The sequence below is a fragment of the Amphiura filiformis genome, chromosome 19 (genome assembly GCF_039555335.1).
Source record: "Amphiura filiformis chromosome 19, Afil_fr2py, whole genome shotgun sequence".
NCBI lineage: Eukaryota > Metazoa > Echinodermata > Ophiuroidea > Amphilepidida > Amphiuridae > Amphiura > Amphiura filiformis.
The window spans coordinates 26,506,400-26,532,462 of record NC_092646.1 but is presented as its reverse complement, the minus strand read 5'-3'; the positions used below and the strand labels follow the sequence as shown (position 1 = coordinate 26,532,462).

General features: G+C 38.1%; 1 protein-coding gene across 1 annotated transcript in view; it reads left to right on the top strand.

The window, feature by feature from the left end:
* LOC140141115 (probable global transcription activator SNF2L2) overlaps positions 1 to 26,063 on the top strand; it is a 39,902-nt gene that overhangs the window by 500 nt on the left and 13,339 nt on the right. The window contains 22 exon segments of the mRNA XM_072162900.1: positions 3,766 to 4,717; positions 5,602 to 5,710; positions 6,034 to 6,231; positions 7,098 to 7,349; positions 7,352 to 7,499; positions 8,118 to 8,244; positions 9,155 to 9,328; positions 10,179 to 10,352; positions 10,876 to 11,040; positions 12,304 to 12,336; positions 13,468 to 13,663; positions 13,919 to 14,033; positions 16,652 to 16,714; positions 18,191 to 18,332; positions 19,463 to 19,626; positions 21,765 to 21,942; positions 22,852 to 22,853; positions 23,138 to 23,264; positions 23,646 to 23,759; positions 25,025 to 25,138; positions 25,627 to 25,734; positions 25,957 to 26,043. Coding sequence (XP_072019001.1) covers positions 3,800 to 4,717; positions 5,602 to 5,710; positions 6,034 to 6,231; positions 7,098 to 7,349; positions 7,352 to 7,499; positions 8,118 to 8,244; positions 9,155 to 9,328; positions 10,179 to 10,352; positions 10,876 to 11,040; positions 12,304 to 12,336; positions 13,468 to 13,663; positions 13,919 to 14,033; positions 16,652 to 16,714; positions 18,191 to 18,332; positions 19,463 to 19,626; positions 21,765 to 21,942; positions 22,852 to 22,853; positions 23,138 to 23,264; positions 23,646 to 23,759; positions 25,025 to 25,138; positions 25,627 to 25,734; positions 25,957 to 26,043 — 3,708 coding nt within the window. The 5' untranslated portion in view covers positions 3,766 to 3,799.

The following is a 26,063-nucleotide window of genomic DNA, read 5'->3' as shown; positions in this document are numbered from 1 at the left end:
TTTTGCGAGTCCCAATCAAACAATTTGCCAAAATACAAATACAATGCATATACTGCTGGTTTATTTATTAGTTTGAGAAATAAAATAAAAAAGTATTGTTTTGAGAACCAGCTGTGTGTACAAAACTGTACATTGCCTGAAATATTAACACCGGTACCGTTAGTTAGATACTATCATGACTATAGCCAACCAAAATAACAAATTCTCGATCATCATGAGAGGATGTACCTTCTGCGTCAGCATACTTTTCATAGAATAACACGATTGCGCGACCTGCACGACCGAACCTTGACCTTGCCTAGCAACGACTGTGATCGTTCAATCCTCAAAAGCTGTGTTTGCGCCTTAAGCGCCGGTCTTTGGCTTTGCGTAGTACGCTCGACACATATGTGCGTACCCAAGTTGGCTCTCATGATCGAGAATTTAATATTTTGGCTATATTTAAAAAATTTATTTTGAGGTGGAACGACATGTTCTCAAAACAACACTATACATGTAGTATACAACACATACCCGGTACGGTACTTTTAGATATTTGGGGATGTTACAATATAGTGGATGTTACAATCTAAGACAAGTGCGGATAGGTTTGCGCCAAGGTCAGCTGCAACCAGCCTATAATCAAATTAACTAGTATTTCTTGGCCAAACTGGAACACTGTGAACGCTAACTAGTGCCAGTGGCTACGCGATAAACACACACGAATATAGCACAGTACAGAAGAAAGTGTACACGCGCCTTACATTGCGTACCGGTACACGCTTAGTACACTACATGGACGCAACGCGCATGTTCCAGTTTGGCCAAGAAATACTTAATTTGATTATAGTTGATGCGATCTGATTGTGATGATTCAATCACCATGCATGGCAGCGAAATTACAGCGCTTTGATCCCTCTGTCTGAGATTTGTTAAAGGTCCGTAACCCGATCGACAGCATCATCCCCGATTTTTTCATTGTTGATGAGGTTTTGGTATCACATAATAGATACTATTTTTCTCATTACTATCCTGAAATTTGACGCTCCAAGTCGATGTATTTCGGAGAAATCATGAATCACAGCGGTTTTACAGGTATACCAGTTTGTAAACAATGGTACTACTTTGGATTTCTGGGAGGGAATTATGAACGAAATATCAGTCACCGCAACAGCTACTTTGGTTTCGCGTCATACACATTCTGTGAAAAAAGCGAACCACACTAACTGCTGAAGAGATGGTGCGCCGTATATAGTTATGAAAACGGCAGCATTAAGCGTGGTGTGCTGAATAGCTCAATTGACTAGCGCGTTTGTTTTTTACCGAGAGGTACCCGGTTCAAAACCGGTCTCGGAAGGTTTTTTTTCCTCTCCATTTTACCCAAACTTTTTTATATTCATTTGAAATGTACATATTGCAAGGGGAAATATATTTTGTTTCCTTTTTTTCTGAAACGGTACGGAAAAAAAAAAAATTTCCGTTCAATACGGGCCGGGCATTGTACAGCATGTCAGCATTCGTCATTGCCTGCCCAGAATGCAATACACGTATACCAAGGAATTGGATTGCAAATTCGGCTATTTATTCACATTTACGCTGAAAATGCTCTCGCTTTTTTCACAAAGCAGCATAAAGGAGGCGATATTTGATATTATTATGTAATTTTAAAGACAATCCATATCCAAAACCAATAGGATTACCCCCCTTTAAAAGGCACTATAGATATAAGACACCGAAATGTATTTATTTTATTCTTCCCCTTTTAAATTTCCAAACTGTGCACTCTCACTCAGGCAAGCAAATAGTTATATCCAGGCTGGACACATCACACTACCGTGTGATGTGTCCAGTTCGTCGCCGAACTTACATATAAGATGGAGAGCTTAGCATAACGGCCTGCCTATTTACGCTTCCTGAAAACACTCTTGCACATAACATACAAAACCACAAATTCACTAACTTCAACTTGCACTACCGACACCATGAAAAATATTTTAATTATTACCGATCCTTCAGAATACTTGCAAATATTGGCAGTTTCATAAAATCCTGCTGCTGAAAATCGTAAATTCCACAATCTTCTGTCAGATCCAGGTCAGTAATCACAGGTGGGCGAATCTACCAGCGTGACAAGACCAGAGATAATAAAAAGGATGAGAGGCCACGCCGTACAAATAGCTAGCCTGATTGGCAAGCATCGTCGCTGGCCAGATCTTCTACGGTCGTGTATGATGAGTAGAGACCATAGAGCCCTATATAGGGCTCTGTGGAAGAAACAGTTCCTAATTTTGAAGCCATGGATAATATATTCATTTATACGAGAACCATATTTTTGTACCAATCACAGAACAGAATTTCACTTACTCACAGCTGCCAATCATTCTTGTGAAACGTAAGCTCCGCCTAGTATCAAGGTCTTCTTCTGCGCATTGGTTGTGCGCATTAACTAGCCTCCAGCACAAATCCTGTGCACACGATCAGGTTGGATGGGCGGTTTACGCCTGGTTTACACAAGGAACTGCGATGCATCCTAAACTGGATCGTTTCCGTGTATTCGCATTGCATGGTGGGTAATCGCCTGCCAGTTTGCGTAGCTCCACGTTCACAACAGTTTAAAATCAACACAGGTAAATCCATATAAAAATTAACATGGACACAAAATTGACATAGCTTATGTAATTCAAATAATAAAATAATAAAATGTAATATTATCATGATAGATGCACGTTTTATTAAAACTTGAAAAGATTATTAAGTCCAATAATTTGTTTGTGTTAGCTTGCACGAGTCACAAAATGGCGACCCATCACGCATTTTCTGCATGTGCCGACATTAGTAACTCATAGTGACTGTCCTCAAACTAGCGCCAGTGTGTCTCAGGCCTGATAACGACCCCAGGTAATTTTATGCAGAAAGTTTTCTTGCGAACAGCTGCAGGTGACAATTAAACAATGAACACGGCTTGTTTATGTACATGCGTGGGGAGGCTTGTACGTCAGCTGGCGTGTTTTGGACATGTTCGGCGTAAAAAGTGTCGTTTTTCTTCATGAAAAATACCAGCGATGACCAGTTTTTGTGGGCTATTTGATTTACAGGTATGTCGGTTCGTCATAGGGTAGAAATGATAGCTGTACAATTTGTATAACATACAGTTTAACATAGGCCTAAACATTTATGGGCACAAATCGACCTTCCGTATTATGCACAAGTATGTGGAAGTGGCAGGCATAGCAAATAGTAAAGTGCTGTAACTTCTTAATTATTCTTGCAAAAAAGTGTACATTTTTTAAAGGCAATACATCAAGGAAAATGAAGGAATCTAAATATTAATACAGATTTTGGTGTAAAAATAACAAAATGGAGAAAATCATAAAAAGTGATTTTTTTTGGCGACAATTTTTGAAACTCTCTCATACATGTATATTCATAACAAAATAAAATCTTTCCAGATATTTTTATTTGTTTTTTCTTAATCTTGAGACTCCATTCCAAATAAATGTTTTTAATTTTTTTTTATATTTCATTTTTTTTATGAAACTGACCATGTTATAAGGTAACAAACTTAATTTTTAAAATTCACACATGTATGCCAATCTGCACAAAATGATACATAAAATCAGAAATATGCCCCCCCCCCCCATCTCACCCGGGATCCACCCCTTGTGTATCACTTTTCTTACATGGACTGCCCAGTGCCCAGGCAGTACCCCAGTGATAATTATGTCATTAATTTATGAAGCACAAGTCATCATTCCAATTATTATCTTATTTATATTTATATTTCAGAGTTTCTGTCAGACAGACAAGAGGGAGCCCCATCATGGCTGACCCAAATCAAATGCAGGACATGATGGGCAACATGGGCAATGGGCAACCAGGGGGTCCAATGCAGCAACCTGGACCAGTCCCTAGTCCTATGCAAGGTAGCCCCATGCCAATCCCTAGCCCCAGTTCATCATTACATGGACCTAGTCCAGGACCGATGCAAGGACCGATGGGTGGCCCAAACATGATGTCAGCACCGAGCCCTATGAGCCAAGGAGGAATGCCGACATCAAGTTCTGGACCAATGCATCCAATGCCAAGCCACAGCCCAATGCAGAGTAACAGCCCTATGCCCAGTCATAATCCCATGCCTAATCAAGGACCAATGGGAATGGGCAATCAAGGATACATGTCCAATCAAGCACCAATGGGCAGCCAAGGGCCAATGGCCAACCAGAGTGCTATGTCAAACCAAGGACCAATGGGAAATCAAGGACCCATGCAGGGACACATGGGTGGACAAAATAATATGGGTAACCAAGGGCAGATGCAAAGTGGTCATATGGATGGACCGGGTCAAATGCAGCACAGCCAAAACATGCCAAACCAGATGAGTGGTCCTATGGGAAATCAAGGTATGATGCCTAATCAAGGACAGATGCAAGCATCGGGACACATGCCCAGCCAAGGACCAATGGGACAGGCACCGATGCAGAATCAGAATCTCAACCAGATGGCGAATCAAGGAATGCCCAATCAAGGACCTATGTCAAATCAAGGACCTATGCCTAACCAGGGGCCCATGGGTAACCAAGGCCCTATGATGGGCAATCAAGGACCCACACCCATGTCTAATCAAGGTGGTATGCCCAATCAAGGTGGTATGCCTAACCAAGGACCTGGAATGGGAGGCCAACAGGGAGGACCGAATTATTCTGGAGGAGGCAATCCGCAGTACAGCATGCTTCAAAGAGTAAGTACAAGTACAACACCTATCAAGTTATACAGGTAGTAATATTTTTCATGTGTTTCACAAAGTGATGTTCACACTTACAGAAGTTACAAAAAACTTTGAATCTCAAACACATGCAGTTTTATGATTGAATTACTGTGACTGACTTGGTGTGAATACAACCCCTGTGCAATCATCCGATAGATCCATGAAAAATATGTTAATTGCCAAAGAATAGATATTAAAAGAAAGAGAGGTTAGAAAAAATGCAGCATATAAATGATAGGGCTAGTTGCACTCTGCATCTTATGTTATGTAGGATTTTTGAACACAAAGATGTCCCATATATTTGATGCACAATTTTGCTCTAAAAGTTACACAAAAAAGAAAGAAATGTATGTTAGTCATGTACACATTGGTCATTATGAAGTGCAAACATCAACATCATAGTGCACTGATCCCAATGTGTGTCCCTTTCTCTGAGCAAGTACATGCATGTGCATACTTGCTTTATTATTAACCATCATAATAGGGATAGAACCAAAAAAAAACCTGACTAAGGTGACAAAAAACCACAACCTGTTTTACGGCCCCGAGCGAGTCAGATTTTGCATTTTGGGAGAATATATTTTTCCTTTTAGCTAAAATCAGCCGTTTTGGGGCCAAAATGTATTGATTTTGACTGAAAATTTTTGAAAAAAATTCTGAACATTTTCACAATATATTTGCAAAAAATTTTGCCACATTTTCAAACTTCGGTGATAGGGTCATTTTAGCCTCATTTGCCGCCAGAAAAAAATCCTGACCGACCGACCGTACTTGAAAAGTCTGTCTGCCCGTATTTCAGGTTTGGGTGGGGTTTTTTTCATTGCCTAATGCACTTTTTTGACCAAAAAAAATTATAGGCTCTGGAGTCCATGGAAGAAAAAGGCATGCAAGGTGATCCACGTTATGCACAACTGATGAACATGGCAAACCGGTACAAGAATCAAGGCCAGCAGCCTCAACAAGGAGGTAAGTTTGCAATGACAAAGCTACTTTGTAATCACTAATTTCTGTAAGCAGGGTTAAATTTCCCAAATTGTGCAGTAGAATACTGGTCATCATTTGAGTCTGTGACTGTGGTATAAATTAAGTGAAAATTAATTTTGAATCATTCAATGTGCAATTAACAGTTGGAATTTTTTTTAAATTGTCGCTGTGATTGAAGATTTCATCTTAACAAAAGAAAAGTTTGCTAGACAAGTGGGTCTTGATTATAGAATTTAGGCAGTGGGCATCTAAAGCACAAGAAAAATATAGTAATACTGTTTAATTTGTTTTTCTTTCAAACAAAGGTTATGCTGGTCCAATGGGTCCTGGAAACACCCAACAACAAGGCGGTTCACGACCAACCCCTTTCAACCCTGGTCAGCTGCAGCAGTTGAAAGCCCAAATCATGGCATACAAGATGTTGTCTAGAAGTCAACCACTACCTGAAAACTTGCGCTTGGCCATCCAAGGAAAGCTTCCGTCTATGTATCCAAGATTACCAGGTATGTAGGATTTCCATATCATTGCAAAAGCAGCAGCAAAAAAACCAACGAAAAACACAAAAATAAAAATATGTTGAATGTGGAAATGCAGGACAGTAGCATCTTAATATCTGACACAAATTGGATACAGTTTGTGTAAGTTATACAAGTTGAGCATACATGCTATACGCAGGACCAATGGCTGAACACTCATGGTTCATTTGCCTAATTCTAAGTAAACCACTGGGAGAGTATAACTCGGGATTGAATCTACAGATCTTCCTTGTTTTCCAAGCCAATAACCTAGCAAGTTTGCCACTGCCGGGAATTGAACATGGTACCTCATGCACCAAAGGGGAGTCCCCTAACCACTGGGCCATGCTCTTCAATATTTTTGTTTATAATTATATTGGATAATAAAATAGCAGAGAAAATTCCTCCATGCTTAGAAGGTAAATTATGAATAAAATACTGTACTGACCTTTCGAATTTTGCAAATTTTCATCCAATCTCATTGGACTTCATCTGGCAACTGCAAAGATGCTCCAGTATTGATCGTAGTCGAAGACTGATCATGTGTCAATCAGCAAGGAATATTGACAATCGATGCATCCCATGCTTGGTTCCCATTTAATTTGTATGAGTATCAGTCTTTTGGCTTGTCATGGCAAACTTTATTTTGCAGTCCTGCTGATAGCTTGAAGATAGTGATCATTTTGTACCAAAATTATGACCCAGTTTATAGGTCAGAACGGTTTCATTACCATACCATAGGTGACTAAAAATAAGCATTGAGCCAGTAGTGTATGAAGTATGTTTAAAAGGTAGCATTTTCATGAATCAGTTTATTTACCTGTTAACCAACAATATTGCATCATCTCCTGCAGCGGGATTTTCAGGATCAATGGGTGGTTCAAGTGGCTCGCAAATGTCAAATCAATGGGGTCAGCAACAGGGTCCAGGAGGCATGGGTCAAGCTCCTAACCAGCAACAACCAAGCCCAATGGGTCAACGCACCATGCAGCTACAGAAATCCCCCATCATGGAAGGCAGACCAGATCAGCAGATGGGTGGCAATCAGCAGCAGCAACAGCAGCAGAACCAGCAACAGCAGCAGCAGCAACAACAGCAGCAGCCACCGCGCCACCACCACCTCAAGAGATTATTCGTCCACCTGATAAGTCGATTCCAACAGTGATGATGCTACAGCCGAAACAAAACAGGGTTATTACAATTGGGAAACCGCAGGGGTTAGACCCAGTGACTGTTCTACAAGAAAGAGAAAACAGGTAGGTGTTAAAATAGGTTTAGATCATCTCTTGAAACAGGTTTAGATCATCTCTTGAAACAGGTTTAGATCATCTCTTGAAACAGGTTTAGATCATCTCTTGAAACAGGTTTAGATCATCTCTTGAAACAGGTTTAGATCATCTCTTGAAACAGGTTTAGATCATCTCTTGAAACAGGTTTAGATCATCTCTTGAAACAGGTTTAGATCATCTCTTGAAACAGGTTTAGATCATATTAATTTCTCGGACTTGCATCGTTTATTTCCGATTCTTGCATATATTAATTTGTGTCTCGCATTGTCTTACGCCCTGCTAGGGTGAAGCATGTAGGCCGCCTCCTTCTTCATTATTTAAAATAGATTTAGGTTACCAAATGTATTGTGTGAGGGAGTGTCATGTTGCAGATTTTCAGAGTCTATTCCTGTTGGCGTAAAACAATAGGACAGAGAAATATCCAGACATTTCTCAAATTTCTCAGACTTCATTGTGTTTCTACCCTGTCTTTTGAAAGGACCATTGCTGAATGATAAGATATATTAAATGAAGATTTAAACTGCAATTCAAGTGGTAGATATTTCCTTGGGAGAAAATTAAAGGTTATGTATGTTTTTTCCCCAGAATCTCAGCACGTATAGCTTACCGTATCGAAGAACTCCAGAATCTACCAGGCTCCCTGCCAGATGACCTGCGCACAAAAGCTACTATTGAAGTGAGGGCACTGAGGTTGCTCAACTTCCAAAGACAGGTATGCAATGCAGAATTTATGTGATTATTGTTAATATGTATCAGTTGTGATAAGAGGAAATGTGAAGACAAATGCCCACATTATCTAAAATTGAGCCATTCTTTGTTCAGCAAAGTTGAAATCTTTCCTACCTTGTCTCCTGAAACGATTGTACATTGTACATGTATGACTATGAACCAGTGATTGTACAAAAATAACACTAAATTTTGTATGAATATGTAGCTGGCATGCATCCATATTTGTTCCCATCAAGTTTGGATCAATCTTACTTAGTACTTACTCAGTTGTTGTAGTTGTGTCACAACCATCATGGCTCTCTGCTGATGAAACAAAATAAACTCAAGATTTGCAATCCAAAAAGAAATTTAGTAATTTGTCCCAAACATTGTTGTGAGCACAGTATGATAAAATGATATTAAACTGATATTCTGACAACTGACACTACAGGCCAGAAGAGATGAATGCCCAGAACAATTGATCTTATAAGAGCTGTGATTATTGTGTGTATGTATTTATGTGCAATGCTAATGTGGGGGTGCGTAGGTTCTCGCACGTCTCATCAGTTAAACTTTGGACAACTCTGCAATGGGGGACCGTCCATGGTTTCTGTAGGTCTGCAAACAACCACAATTGCTTGTCTAATGTATAATTTGCAAAATGTGTCCTCTATCTTACATGAGATACAATGTCTGCAGTTGCTAGGTTAAATTCCATACACACAAAAATACACAGACAAAATGCGGAAAACGCCCTTTGTACGTCGATTGATTATGGATTCAGAGGACCACGTTTGCATAGTCATAAACAGTGTCCACATTTGGAGGTGATTGTACACATGGGGGTGTATGTGTTTGTTAAATACTCAAACCAGATTTGATTCAGTAACTTCGACTTCCCATTTTACCCACAGCTTCGTAATGATGTTGTTGCATGCATGCGTCGCGATACCACACTAGAAACAGCCCTGAATTCCAATGCGTACAAACGCAGCAAGAGACAGTCTTTGCGTGAGGCCAGATTGACAGAGAAACTGGAGAAACAACAGAAGCTTGAGCAAGAGAAGAAGAGAAGGCAAAAACACCAGGTATGTGATGTATTCATTTATATTTGTACTGTAATTATTTCAGATGTGTGCATAGTTTCCTGGTAATACCAGTGGTATGAAAAGTGGTATGCATGTTTTTAAATATCGTCACCCTCATAACCAAAGTGCGTAAGTCATTATTACATGTTTCTCATTTGCAATTTTGATTTTCTCAGTAATAAACCCATAATTAATAAAATTTCCAGCCCAATTCTTCATTAACTTGTGGAATACATCAAAAGAGATGGCCACTTTGACGATATGGAAACTCATAAGGCTTAGATTAGAAATGATTTGATTATCGAGGCATCTGTGCAACAAGTAGTTATGATGCTTTATAAGTTGTAGAATTGATTGTAAGTTATGATGCATCGTAAAGTCAAAGTCAACAGTCATAATCTGAGAGCTTGCTCGATGTGCATGGGTTTGAGTCCCCGTCCCACACCGTTTTGCGCCCTTGGGCATGGCACTTTGCCTCGCTTGCCTCACCCTACCCAGGTGCAAGGGGAAGCTGTTAGGGGTAGTCACAGTCATTATACTGATGAACCCTGCGCCATTTTTAGACAGTAAACGTGGTTCCGACATTCTAATGACGGCAGAATAAATGTAAAGCGCTTTGAGGACGTTTACGGCATAAATCTTTTCTCTAGCATTTTGAGGTTGCCATCTCGCTTTTTTGGTTAAAAAATTCTTCTCTAAGTCTAAATATAATATTAGGGAAAAGCTGTTGTCAGGTGACCACTTTCCTTGTAGACTATGGTCAGATTGCTTTCAAATAACTAGGTAACGTAGGATGGTCAGTTGATGAGATGGTTTTTCTTATTTAATATTTTATCCTAACTGTCAACAGGAATATCTGAACACAGTGTTGCAACATTCCAAGGACTTCAAAGAATACCACCGCAATGTGCAGCAAAAGATTGGCAAGCTGAACAAGGCCATCATGACGTACCACGCCAACACGGACAGGGAAAAGAAGAAGGAGAACGAACGTATTGAGAAAGAACGTATGCGTCGCCTCATGGTAAGTCAAGGAAATTATTCATTGTGATGTATATTGTATGGATTGGTGCTGTCAAAATTATATGAACAGAAAATGATTATGTGTATTATTATTTTTATTTTTTATTTTTTTACCTTTCAAGAATTGGATGATGACATTTTCTTTATATAATATTGTGACCACTAATGTGCTTTATTGGTCTATTGAATAGACTATATCACAGTGTTAGAAACCAAGTCAAGTGTATTGTTCTAAAAGACAATTGAAAGAAGCACACAGGTTTTATATGTATATATGAACACCATAAATCAGGATGTCAAACCATTTGTAGGTACCTCACTAACAAGGGGCAGTCTTCAGTGAATGGCTCTTTTCAGAGCCACTAGTAGGCAAAGGGTGGCATACATGTCTCATTCTTAGGTACTTTGTCCTGAAGAAGTCAAGAGCTACTCCTTACGAAAGCTTGACAGTTCTAAACTTGTCCTATGGCAGACCCGCTAAAATCTTACCAAGAGATCCAAAAACAATATTTTTTGTTTTTCAGGCTGAGGATGAAGAAGGATATCGTAAACTTATTGATGACAAGAAAGACAAGCGTCTGGCCTATTTACTCAGTCAAACCGATGCGTATATTGCCAGTTTGACAGATCTTGTCCGCACCCATCAGCAGCAACTCAGAATCAAGAAGAGGGGGAAAAAGAAGAAGAAGGTAGGGAAGGAGGTTCTTTGTTTTGTGTGTTTCTGTTTTCTCAACGGATATACTCAGTCTTGTATTTACTATTTTAATGTTTATTTACTTTTTCGGACATACAGAAGGAAAGGGGTGTGATATGACACTTCATTGCACACACACAAAAAAGCAAAGTTTGCATCACCTACTGTTTTCTACCCTACCAAAAGTATATTTGGAAGTGTATTTGCTGTATATATTCAGCAGAAGGCGATGTTATTGTTTCTGTTTGTATATTTGTTGACTTCTCATGTTGCTTCCAAAAAAAAAACATTGTTACGTTTCTTTGTATTTGTATATTTTGAAGTTCTAAAATACTTAATTAATTCAGATAAATTCTTAAGCATTTCTTATAGACTAAACAATTGTAGAATAATTAAGATTATTATAATTTGTTTAAATAGTTAATAACAATTTATTCCTTTAAGGATTTTAAGTTGCATGTGTTTGAACAATCACAGGACTCGCCTCAATGTTTATGTTACTATAAGTTAACTCGATTGGAGCAGGTGGATAGTGTTAATCATATAATTTAAAAATGGATACATCTTTGTCTGTCATCAAGAAAAGTTTTTGTTTATTAAGTCTTTTTAATATGTGCTTCCAGGTTTATAAACCAAAGAATTCATTGAACAATCAACATAATGGAAATGTGGACTGAAAACCTACTGATTTGATTTATTTCAGCATATCAACGTAACAGAATTGCAATATATATATCCGAACCCGCTAAAAACCCACTAATTGTAATTGATATATATACACATAGAAAAGTTCCATATAAAATACATAAAAAATATTTTTTAGAAAATCAAATGTATAAGATGTAAAATACAAAAACATGCTAGGTTGCATGCATGTTTTAACTAATTAGGGAACACCTAAACTTTCTTTTAATTTCTTTTATAAATAATATATTTTTAAATATAAACACTCTTCAACTAAACCACATGTTTCGATGATTCTCATAAATTTAAAATTGATGATTTTCTTCTTCTGTAAGTTTGATCTTGAAAGCACTCTTGAACATAATTAAAAGATTTTTTAGATGGGCTGATTTTTCATCTGTAGTCCTGCATACAGACAACTCCAACTTGTTTTGTACCGTTTTCATTTTGCACCCTACCATATTTTATTATTATGCATGTGTTATATGTGATGAGTATGAAGGAGAGAAGAGGTTGGAAATAAGCAGGAGAACAGCTTTCACTTGTTAATCCTCTCTCTGTGTTTTTTCAATAGCCCAGAGAACTCAGTGATGCATTGAAAGAAGGCGTAAGTCTTTTACCACTTCCATACTTAAAACTATCTTAAGTAATCTGGAAGTCTGCCAAGAGACTGAGCTTTTGGTGGCTAGCCGGTGCTCTGCCTCAATGCACTGGCCTGGTGTTATTACTTTTTTTGTGTGTAAATGTAGATACTAGTTTCTTGTTTTTTTCCCACCGCTGGGTGTATCAAGCATGCTAAATGTTCAAAAGGCATGAAAAAAGGTTTATGTATACAGTTTCACATATTGTACGACTTTCACTTGTACGGTACAAGTGAAACAACCATATGTAAAATTTGTTTAGTGACAATCACAAGGCATCATGCTGATTATATTACACAATTTATATGTGTGTACATATTTGCTGTGTGAAAGTAGCCAATTTCTGTTCTTTAGTTTTCTTTAGTTGTTACTGATAGCCCTATTGAAATTGTCATTTTACAAATGACATCTATGTGCTGTGCATGTGTGTGGTGGCTATTAAAAGTGACTTTATCCACTTTAGAGTTGTTTTACTGTGTTCTGATTTGTGATTTGTTCTTGATCAAGTAGTGAATTTTAAATTCAAACATTTAAAAAGTAACCTTGATTAAGTTGTTTAGTATAGGGTCCACAACATCCCCTTTAAATACTTTTTGAAATAAATCAAACAATATTTGACGAAATTCAAACGTGTAAAAAGGTATGGGTAGCCTTATTTGTTTTACACATATGGACCAAATTATAGCATCACACATAATTGCGTTCACTCACAATGATTCATTTTGTAAAAAAAGACTGTTTGAAACAGTGTTCAAAGTTACATCTGAGTCCATAGGAGTCAACTCTGAAATAATACGGTTGGCCAGGTCTATTCATTTCATGTGTTTGTTAAAGAAAACCGGACTGCTATGGACTCGGGTGCAACTTTTAAAACGGCCTCTTTTCTTACACAATTAACCATTGTGACTGAAAGCAATGATGTGTCACGCTATAAATTGGTCCACATGTGAAAAAACAACAGAACTAAACATATCTTTTTACATTTTGTAGATATTTTTCGACTTACTTTAAAAAGTATTAGGGGGGAACTTATAAGTTGCGGACCTTATAGTTGTGGACATATACTCAAAAATGTTCTATTTTCTTTGCTTAAGCAGCTGACAGATGAAAACAGTCAGAACAGTGACATGAGGATTAAGGTGATTCATACTGAAACGGGTGAGATGCTGACTGGTGAAGACGCCCCCATGGCTAGCCAGCTGGAAACATGGCTCGAGATGAACCCAGGATATGAGGTCGCTCCACGTGGGGATGGGGAATCTGGAGAGGAAGAGAGTGGTACAGAAGAAGAGGTAAAGATGTTTCTATAATTGTTCAGAGGTAGTTGCTGTGTGTAAAGCGTGATGTGCTTATAAGCGATTGTATTTGACTGGTTGACCTTTCAGGTTTTCTAATATATGTGCATCTTATCAAAAGCTCATGTAAAATGTAAAGGTTTATGTGTTTGAATCAGTTAAACAAAAACTTGCTTCCTTGTGTGAACATGCTACATCAGGAAAAAAGTGCAGAATTTTGTGATGAACAGTGTAATTGCTTGAATTGTTTCAGGAGAAGATGAAGAATATGAGGAGGAAGGGGAAGACTCACAAGACTCACAAGCTGCATCGGAATCAGAGAAGGTCACCCAGGAGAATTCTGGCAAATCAGTTCAAGAGATTATTGAGTAAGTTTGATATAGGATGAAAGTGAAGTCAGTTGACTTTGAAATCAATGTAATAGAAATCTTACACTGCTATTCCAGTTGAAATCCATATACCCCCTGTGGAAGATATGATCTTAATCTCCCACAGAGGGAGTGTGAATTTCAAATTGGGTTACCTGAATGGGTGACTCGATTTGAAATTCACACTCCCTGTGTGGGATATTAAGGTCATGTTTTCTATAAGGGGTATATGGATTTCAACTGGAATAGGCCATTGTGATCTTTTCATAATGCCAAATAACAGTTTACCATATAACCTGTGAAATGCCTTAATTCGTTGAGCGTGAGTCACTGAGCACGAGTCTTGACCAAGGCAAAGACGGCTTTGCACCATAAAAAAATATCTGAAACCTGATGATGTATGATGAGGTATGATGTCACAAATATGACCTTGGAAAGTAAGTATTAACTAAGGTTTTAGTATCAAGAGAAATTGTCAAAAAGGCTATTATTAACCAAATGATAGAAAAATACAACAAATTCCCGCTGTCTAGGATTTATAGCTTTCCAGAAAGCATTTGACCCCATAAAGCAGGAGGACATGTTTGATGCACTAAGAAAGATAACATCAAATGAAGGACACATCTGCATGTCCATCAACTACCAGAATACACATCTAGACAATGTCTTAAAAGAGGTGGAAATTAAAAGGAGTGAGGCAGGGAGCACATGGTCACATTGGAAAAATGATTGGAAGAGGTGTTCAGAGAAGCTAATCTACAAAAAAAAGGAATTGTCTCGAGACAGCAGGAAAGCACAACAACGCAAAGAATAGACTCCGCATTGCCCCACGATCATGAGGACCATTTAATACACATAAGCTTATTTATAATAATTTCACAATCTCATAGAAATTAAGACTATATTGAGATAATAACAGATTTCATATCAATTAAACAAATTATATACATTGAGATAATTAATTGCAGCAAGCATTTGGAATTATTGATTATCTTCATATAAATCAATAAACACACGAATTATTGGAAAAATGTGTACAAGCCAACCATACAGGCTGGACAAACAAAAGTTGACTTCTGAATCACATTTAACCAATTTCATCTTAAGCAAATCTTAAGCATATCTTAAACAGATACATCTTTGGATCAAACAGAGGATTGGATTGGATTTTTTGGTCCATCAAGATCGAAGGAACAATTGCAAGTGCATCACTAGGAGAACTATGGACATAACAAAGGAATGAAAAAATAAGACGAGAGACCTGAATTGCTGCACACCACTAAAACGACAGCTCACTGAACAGAAAAACTGAGCTTGTTGCTATAACAACATAACAACAACCCCTAAATTAAAACTGAATTGACCAGGAGACCAAAAAACTTTAAGTGTACTTGAGAATGCTCAAGTGTGAATAAGAGGATAAGCCTCTACACCTAGATGCACATGACAGCCTAATGTCCCCTGCTGCTGAGACAATCTAGTTTTTAAAAGATTTGCAACTTTAAAAAACGGAATTAATTTGGATGGGGAAATCTTGAGTTCGTAGCTGATATTGCTTTAACAACAACATCAATGAAAGATATGGAAGAACAGCTAGACAGCTTGAACAGAGAAAGTAAACAGATTGGCTTTCAAATGCACAAAGGAAAAACAAAGTTCATGACAAACTAATAGGACAGCAGAAACAATGATAATAGAAAATCATCAAATCGAAAGGGTTGATAATTATAAATATCTAAGTCAGACATTGAAAATGGATACCAGCACAGCTATAAAGCGGAAGCAATCCTTTTAGAGTGAAAGCGGATGGAGATGTTTGGAATGTACAAAGAAATTTTGACAGACAAAACCATACCAATGTCATAAAGGAGAAGCATTTTTGATGATCATTGCATCTTAACATCCATGACCTATGGAGTTAACAACAAAGGATATGGAACATAAATTGACAACAAGCCAGAGGACTATGGAAAGACAAAACCATACCAATGTCATTAAGGAGAAGCATTTTTGATGATCATTGCATCTTAACATCCATGACCTATGGAGTTAACAACAAAGGATATGGAACATAAATTGACAACAAGCCAGAGGACTATGGAAAGACAAAACCATACCAATGTCATTAAGGAGAAGCATTTTTGATGATCATTGCATCTTAACATCCATGACCTATGGAGTTAACAACAAAGGATATGGAACATAAATTGACAACAAGCCAGAGGACTATGGAAAGAAAATGCTATTTCTCACAAGTTGGACACACAGAAATAAGAAAAATTACCTGAGTTGGACATTGTAGAGAAGTGAAATGAAATGGAGGAGGAAAACAGAAAAGAGCTCAATGGAAAAGAGATGGAGAGATGACATCATCCCTACACAAACAAATTGAACAAGAACAGTGCTCAGAAGACAGAAACAGAGGAAAAATACTGGAGGAGGGCTTCACACAATAGTGGATGAAATAGCCTGACGAGGTGAGGTGGATGTATAGGCAACATGTTTTAATAGGGAAATAAATTGTGAGGAGGCAGAGGCAGTATTACTGTAAGGTAACCATGTTGCTCTGCAATTTTGTCTCCTTCCACAACTTTATCTCCCCAATTTTGTCTCCATAGAAACATGGATAGATACCATGACGATGATCATGATGAAACATCATCTAGCTTGGCTCGGCCAAGGTAAGAAGATGCCCCTGTCATTGCCATGGAAACAAATAATTTATAATGGTGTATGGAAAAGCTGCATGTGGTGTTTTATAAATTTATTTTATAAGACACTGGTTGTTTTTATGCTATATGATCTGTTGCTTTTTATTTGCTTATTTTGTGCCTTTTATTTGCTATCTGACATGATTTTACCTTCCAGTTTTGTTTATGGTGGTGATGTGGCGAAACATTTCGTAAATATGCTTCCCTCGATTTAAACCTTTCAGCGACTAGTTTCACAAATCTCACTCCCTGAGTGCCTACCTGGGATGGGGCAGGAGTGGGTAACATACACGGCACCCACACACCACCTACATGTAAACCACCTGTGTGGGGTTAGGGTTATGCAGCTCATGTGCCCACCAAGTGACCACTGCCAGATCGCCCAGAAATCACCACAGCATGCACATATGTTCTATGCACTCTTTATATAGCGCTGCTAAGATCCACTGGGAAGTAAATTCGCAGGGGGAACCCAACATGGAGATGCTGATCACTCACTGCACGTGTGTTAACTGTGCAGCAGTATCCACCCCCAGCCTCAATTGCACCCCAGTTGCCCTGAAGATGCCATCCCCAGACGAACGAGCACCTAGACAAATGACTTTGGCGCGCGTAGAGAAGTCTGCGCCACACTGCATAGCAACAATTTTGGCAAAGATGCAAACAAGCAAACATGTTCACGTCTACGCTGATAACGGCTGATAATCACCATGGATACGTGGCTTGACCAACCTCTATGGTTAGGGATTGGTACTCATAGGTCTAAGTGGCTAGGCATGTTCACGATAATGTTATTATCGTCTATCGCGATAAATTTTCATTATCGCGATCACGATAAGTTTGACAGGCCATGATATTTTGATGGTTAAAATGTGTCTTCAATTGAAAACCGAAAAGCAAGCAGAAGACGATATCGAGAGTGACCAACCCGACAGTGGCGCCAATGACAATACCAGCAACAATAGCGCCACCTGATACAAACTAACAATATTTAACAATATTTTCATGTTTTTTCAAAACTGAAACTTAATAAAATGTTTTTAAGCTTCCCTCATTTTCGATTATTGCGATAAATATTTGCTGGCGATATACGATATTGAAAAAGTGGCGATGAATATGCCTACCTTCAGCACAGGGTGTCCTCTGTCTTGTCAACTTGTCTAACGTCTGGAGGCAGGTGCTGCAGCTGGTGCATTAATTAACCTTTTTCTGCCTAATCTCACAGAATCTTACACTCTGGTTGCCTCCCCTGGGATAGGACAGGAGCAGGTAATACACAGGGCACCCCCACCCAAACCACCTGTGTGTGTGTGGTGTTTGGATATTAAAAGAGAATACCTCGTTCTGGCACTTCGACATCAGTTTACTTACTGGTCTTAAAAGTTACAAAAAAATACAAAATTTAACAAGCGGTATTTCTGATATCTGTGTTGATTTTATTCACAGTGAGGCCAAAAATACTACTGGTGATGACGAGTATACGAGCAGGACTAAGAGCATCAATTATTACAGCATGGCTCACACCAAACAGGAGATCGTCACTGACCAGCCTGCCTGCATGCGGAATGGCACATTAAAATCATACCAGGTCAGTATTCTTTCCTATGTCTCCCTTGTCAATATTTTTGGTTTAATTCCTAAAAAAGAATAGTCAAGTCTTAAAAAGTTCTCACATAGCTTTCTTCTTTTCATAGTTACCTTTTGAAGAAAATGTATTTTATGATAACTATGTTTTGAAATTGTTTTATAGACCAGAAGCAATAGGGGAGACCTTGAACCATTTTGCCCCTGCACATCTTTACAATCAAACCACCAAATTCTTATTTAAACTCAAGAGACGGGTTGTTTATGATTTGTTGTGATTATTGAAAATCAGTTCATTTTTCTAACAATAATGCAAAGTGAAACAAAATGTATACAACAAAGTCAGCAGAATGCATAAGAACATAATTAATGAGAATACATATCGCGCACATAAAGTTGATTGCGTAGAACGTACACCCATATATGGGCGGTTTGTTGGTATGCTTGCCACACGACTGCAAAAAATTCATTGACATCACTACTGAACTTGACTTGAGGTGATCCTAAGTTTAGTTATAATACGTTCACCAGCTCAAGAATGTGTGTTTATATTTATAAAATAATAAAACTCTTGATCTCAGTACAAAATAGTTACCCTGGTACTCAGAAATTTTCAGCTGTTCGGCCTTTTTCAGTCAAGTGACCTGATCTGACCATCTTGATGTGCGACATAGTGATCAGGTTGTAAAACTTTTATTTCGTAACTTGTCAACATACTATCCCATCTGGAGGACCTAGCACACTCATGGTTTATTTACAGTCATGGTTAATTTATGGGGAAATTGAAGACTGAATTTAATCTATAGGTGTTAGCAATAATATTGACACTTTTTTCCCAAACCGATACCCCATGGACATGGACTGTAACTTTTGTTTTAAAGTTTTTTTAGTCACAGAGGCCATCCCCATCAAGGCCAACAAACCTCTCTTAATGATGGGGAGGGGGCTACAAGTTACTAAAAGGTCTATGACCTGATCATTACACATCAAGCTTCAAGATCAGATCAGGTTATTTTACTGAAGGAGGCTGTAGCATATTCACACTGACAACTCTGCTGTGTGTTGCTTTGTACACTTGTATGCAACTTCACTCTTATGTATTAATACACATTTTTCACACATTGTTCTTTTCAGCTGAAAGGCTTGGAGTGGCTGGTGTCCCTTTATAACAACAACTTGAATGGTATCCTAGCAGATGAGATGGGTCTTGGGAAAACTATCCAAAGTATTGCCCTCATTTGTCATCTGATTGAGAAGAAACGAATCAACGGCCCGTACCTAATCATTGTACCTTTGTCGTAAGTAATAAGTTTGACAATGCATTTGGCAGCGTATATGCTATCGATTATATGTGATCATCCACATTGAGCCCAGTGTAAATTCGCCAGTGCCTATTTGGAGATACAGGCCATTGAGGCATATCAGAAATCAATAGAAAACAGGAGGAAAGAGGCAATATTGACTTTTGAGCACCTATTTAGCATGCAATTATGACAAGTTATGTGTCATTTTAAAGCTTTTTTTATGGCGATTTTGATTACTCAAATATGCAACTTTTCACTGGGTTTGTTTCACTGGATTTGTTGTAGATGGTCACATGATTATGTAGGGCTATTACACCTCAAAATACTGTTGTTTATAGTGTATAGTCGGTTTCTGAATCAGGCATGATCAGGGACTGTCTTTTGGAATTTGCAGGAGAGCATTGAAAAGCTCTTCTAGAGCCTTCAAGGAGAGCTGTTTAGATCATTTACAATAGAGTGTAAGAGGATAATGGTCGACTAAGGAGAGCTAAAAATCACTCTCCTATATCAGATTTAAGGAGAGCAGTAGAAAGCGATTGCTCTCACTCTCCTCAAAAGGCAGTCCTTGCATGATGTCAGACAATAAAACCCTAACAAAGCAGGTTGAAATAATCAAGTGGCGACAGACAGGATTTATTTTAAGTATCAGATTGCTGAGATTGGAATCAGTTCATTTATTGCTCTAATTGGTTATGCGATGAGATAATGGTAACTGGCAATGTAGGGGTCCCACTTCTCCTTCAAATGTTATGCAGCCCTGTATTGCATGTACAGTTTCATGTACACTTGGCCTGTCTTTTGGTATATCTTTGCCCCCGCTCCCCCAATTTAATGTTGGACCAAGCCATGTTGTCAACAGGTCCGTGAGATCCTCTAACGTTGAATGATGGGGAGTAGCGAAGGGTGAGGTGTGAGATATAGGGGGGGGAGTCTGTATTTCACATATATTACATGCATGTTTCACTCACCTCTCCAATTTTGATAGGGCACACATTCCCATTAGTGCAAGTGTGCCAACTATTTATTTCCTGGATTGTAGATGGAGTACAGTGTTGCCAAATATGTCACCAATAAACTTAGAACATTTAAATTGTTATCATTATACAGCTTATTATTGTTCAAGTGTATTTCTAGATCAATTTGATGGATGGGTGCAGTATAGTCAGTGTGCGTTATTGAGTTATTAATGAATTACAAAAATGTAGGTAAATGGACACATTTTAAAGGCCCACATAAAAATAACAGATGTGGAAATAAGAGAGTGTAAACTGACCAATAGATACCAGTTGTAGTCCTACTAATTCAGGCTTATTGGATAGCCTAGGGGAGAGTTATCCCGTATTTGCAAGACTATCCATGCCTTGAAGGTGAAATTAGCCTACTCATGTTTAAGGACCGTCGATGTTAGGATTTTAAAAAATCGATATATCGGTCACTCATTATCGATAATAATCGATAAATCGATTTTCCTCCCAATTTTAGTGACCTGAAAATTCAAGTCACTAAGCTTCTAAAATTTGAATTAGGCATATGGAAATGTATTAGAAACTTTTAATAGTGGTGAGGTAAAATAACACTTATTGATTCTAGAAGTTTTTACATTTCAAAACACGTCTGTACTGACATAATTGCGGCAGTTAACACACTGCTTACGCCCGATTTTGGATTTTTTTTTTCATTATCGGCAACTCCGATATATCGATTTTCTTCCGAAAGTGATATCGGCGATATTGATATTATTGGATAGCCGATTTTTTGATTATTATCGATTCATCGACGGTCCTTACTCATGTTACCGTCTAGCCGTGGCCTGGCTTGCTGTCTGATCTTACTCAGGGAAAGATGACATTCCAATATTCCCCTTTAAGCTATTTTTCAAGTCTCAGTTAGCAATGAATTAAATTTCAATAGTTGGAAAATTATAAAACAATAAATAAGTAAACAAATTGAAACACAAAAGAAAAACCTTTCCGCAAAATGACCAGAATGGTGATACAATTATATTGCACTGACCTATCAAATTGCAAGTTTGTCAGAAAATTGAAGAATTATTTGTTTGATTATTAGAATGTATTTCTAGTATATTTGTTTAGTAATTCACATGTATCTTGATCAAACTTGATACTCAACAGTACCCTGTCCAACTGGGCTATGGAATTTGACAAGTGGGCTCCATCTGTTATACGAGTTAGCTACAAAGGATCTCCCCAAGTCCGTCGTACTATGGCCTCGAGCCTCAGATCCATGAAATTTAACGTTCTACTGACAACCTATGAGTATGTGATGAAGGACAAAGCTATCCTTGCCAAGGTAAGGAATAGCACTAACATATCGCAGTAGATTGCTGTCAGTAGGGAGTTTTGGATTTCCATGGTTCTGCGACGGTAAAACACCAACGATGACTTTGTAATGCGTCGTCGTCCAAACTCTACAACATGCAAAGAGTCGAACAACCATTGTGCCGACGATGACAACATTTGGTATTTTACCATCGCAGAACCATCCGTCATGGAAATCAAAAGCTCCCTAATCTTAATTTGTGACGAGTTACATACATACATACATACAATATTTATATAGCGCTTTTTCGCAGTTCAAAGCGCTTCACATAAAAGAAAAACAAATGAAATTACAACAATTCAAAAAGGTGGGTTTTAAGATACCTTTTAAAGATCTGCAGTGACGGGGCCTCTCTGATGGAAGTGGGCAGTGAATTCCAGTGGCGAGGACCGTACAATGAGAACCCACGGTCACCTGCAGATCTTTTGGTCTTGGGAATAGCAAGTCTGGTAACGTCCTTGGATGAGCGAAGATTACGTTTGCTGGAATGGGTGTTGTACATTGAAATTAGCTCAGACAAGTAGGTAGGGGCACTGTTATTAATACACTGATACATGAGAACAAGGATTTTAAAGTTAACTCGCTGCTTGACTGGGAGCCAGTGAAGACGGGTGAGGTAAGGTGATATATGATCGCGCCTACGAATACCGAAAATCAAGCGAGCAGCTTTGTTTTGAATGCGTTGAATTTTAGCGAGTTGGGCTAAAATGAGTTAGAATGATATCCATTATCCAAAATCAAAATAGGAGGCAGATTTTAGGGTCAGTCTGCTAGTTGGGTCACAAAAGAATGCTGTAAAGCGCACTATTTTTGCTGCACAAAATTTTTGCAATTTGAAACCAACCATAATTTTTGTGGCATTGAATTTTTGCAAAATAGATGTATAGGCATATATGAAAAAGAAATTTGTGCAATTATGAGAATTTTGCAAATCCAGGTCAACGTGTCATGCTTTTCAGTACTTAGTAATAACCATGTTTTGCATGGATTGTTGTGGATTCAACTTGACAGTACTTTGAAATGAGAGAATACTGCAACTAAATGGAACTTACTGCTTAAAAACCGAATGTACTGAACACTCCAAGGAGTAATTGATGTCTGTGGTGTTACTTTTTGTATGTAATCTTATTTCAACTTAATCTTATTTCTTGTCTTGTATTTGTAGCCGTTGGAAATTGATGATAGTTGATGAGGGTCACCGTATGAAGAATCACCATTGCAAGCTGACCCAGATTCTGAACACTCATTACATTGCCCCTCACAGGATTCTGCTGACTGGCACTCCCCTCCAGGTAAGTGGAAGTGGATTTTACTAATGCGCGTGAGTGCTTTGAGACAAACTATTAAATTAAGATGGCCTTATGGTCACAACTACAACTATAAATATTGACTTAGTCATGCAACAATAGTATTTAAAAATCAATTGAAACTGTCTGGTTAGAGAGACAAATTTTTACTTGTCTTTAGTGGTAAAGCATCAGCATGGCTTGATTTAGGTTAATGAAACGTGGCGTTATATCTTTGAGAAAGGCTGCATGTGATTAGTATCTCCAGAACTTGTTGAGACAGTTAAATTTTGATTCTTAACAAAGAACTTAGTAACAGCTGAAAAGTTTGAAATGTGTCTGGAAATGAAACTGATTTTTTTTAATGCAACATTTTGTTTGTTTCAGAATAAATTGCCGGAGTTGTGGGCTCTGTTGAATTTCTTGCTACCGACCATCTTCAAGTCTTGTAACTCATTTGAGCAGTGGTTCAATGCACCATTCGCATCAACTGGAGAGAAGGTATGTACCTTGTTCAAAAAGTGGCAAGACTCATGTCTATATTGGGCTGGTCTTCCACAGGGAGTATGTTTTTCAAATGGAATTGGCTAGGGTTAATTATTTTGAAACCCATACTTCCCCTGTGTATAGTTTTACCTATCTTAGAAATAATTGTTCGAACACTTTTAACTTAAGGCCTTATTGCAAATGGTCCCCCTTCTACCCCCGTAAAATGTTGGCATGCCCAATATGCTCATCTTCACCATATCTTCTCCCAACATTGTTTGGTGGGGAAAGGGGAGGGGGCATGCTTAAGATGAACATTGAGACAACACTATTATAATTCTTAGTTTCCAGTGACTCATATAGCGCGCACACTATACTAAGCAGAACATAGGAATTACAGTGGGTGTTCAAACACATTTTTCCAGAATTGTATACTCTCCATGTAAGTGGAGTATTTCAAATGTAAGTTACCCAGTGTCTATTTTATAGCTTAATCTTCCACAGGGGGAGTGTGGGTTTCAAATTGAATCGCCCATTATACCAGCAGTCACAGCAATTGAGAGACAAATTGCTGGTGGGCATATGCTAGTATCAATTGTGCTAAATGCTACCCCTACCCAAAAGTGCTAAGGGAAATTTCTTTTGAAATTCCTTGAGTTCAGCTGTGTAGCAATTCATTGTTGGGCATGCTAGGCCCTTTGTGGGAAACATCTTTAAAAAAGTTTGATGCTGGAACAGGCTGTATCAAAATGATTGGTAACAATTAGTTTCCAGTGATTGTAGACAGTCCCATTCAAGATTGGGCTAATTTCAACAACTCTTCCTATACCTTTGTACAGGAGTAAACTGTTGTTAATCCGTGATGAATCCACACTTGTACAGTTGCGTATTCGTGTGAGCGCGTAAATTTGTTCTGCCTGGTGCGCATACCATCGATATTAATATACTTCGGTGGCGCATACACAGTTACAAGTTGAATTCTGTATTTTTTGGATGTGGCGGCTAAACATTGCCGCTTTATTCTGCAGTGTTTTTTTCTGAAATCACCAATCATTTTGTAAGACTGAGTGGCATTGATTAACTGATATTCCTCATGACATAATCCTTTGAATTATAGTTACGGTCTTTAGCTTGTTTTCGTTGTTGAAAGGGATTCAATCATGTTTCACCAGTATTCATCACCGTTTTTGAGTAAAAAGAAGCTTACATAAAAGATCACAATTTTCAAAAGTAATTTAAAACCTTTTTCCCATCAATCTACTACTTGCTTATTTCTTAAGGTCGAACTGAACGGTGAGGAGACTCTGCTTATCATTCGTCGTCTGCATAAAGTGTTGCGTCCATTCTTATTGCGTCGTCTCAAGAAGGAGGTGGAATCTCAGCTACCAGATAAGGTAAGTGTGAAATTCTTTTAAAAAAATGCCCTGCTGTTTATGAGCTTTTCAAGCTGTAACATTTTGGTTTAATCATCGGGCTCAATTGTATCAAAGTTGATTCTCACAAACTCGTTTTGTGAGAATTAAATGAGAATGGACCGAGTGTTGTAACTTACTGCGAGCAAAATGGGCATGTTTTAAGGAGAATTTTATTTCTCGGAAAGCAAGTTTAGGAGAATCGTTGCAAGAATTGATTACCTGATTCTAAATTGTGGGATAGTTCATAACAATTGGTAAGTTTTAAACCGGGTTCGCCGTCTTTAGACATGTTTCTAAACTTTCCCGACGGCGAACCCGCTAAAAACTTACCAATTATCTGATTCTAGTTCATTCTATCCCAGCTGTAAAGGTAGGATGAAATGCCTTTCTTTCATGTACCATAATTGATTTCAAGCCCTGAATAATTTATTAATGTATAATTAATTTTTGTTGATATCATTGAACAGGTGGAATATGTGATCAAATGTGACATGTCAGCCTTGCAACGTCTCTTGTACAAACACATGCAACTCAAGGGAGTCATGTTGACTGATGGATCTGAAAACGACAAGAAGGTATGTCTAAATGTCCGATGCGGATAACCCATTATGATTGATTATATGCAAAATTTGACACTTTTTCAAGAGATCTGTTTTGTTCTTCATTTGTTATTAATTCGAAGAAAATGGTAATGGCATATACATGTACTAGACCTGCTTATATTGTAGGGGAGAAACATGTGACAATGACAGATGGGAGAAATAGAAACTAAAGATTTTGTTTTTCTCTTCCTGCAGGGAAAAGGTGGAACCAAAGCTCTGATGAACACCATCATGCAACTGAGGAAGATTTGTAACCATCCCTTCATTTTTCAACACATTGAGGTAAGTATTTGAAAGTTTTT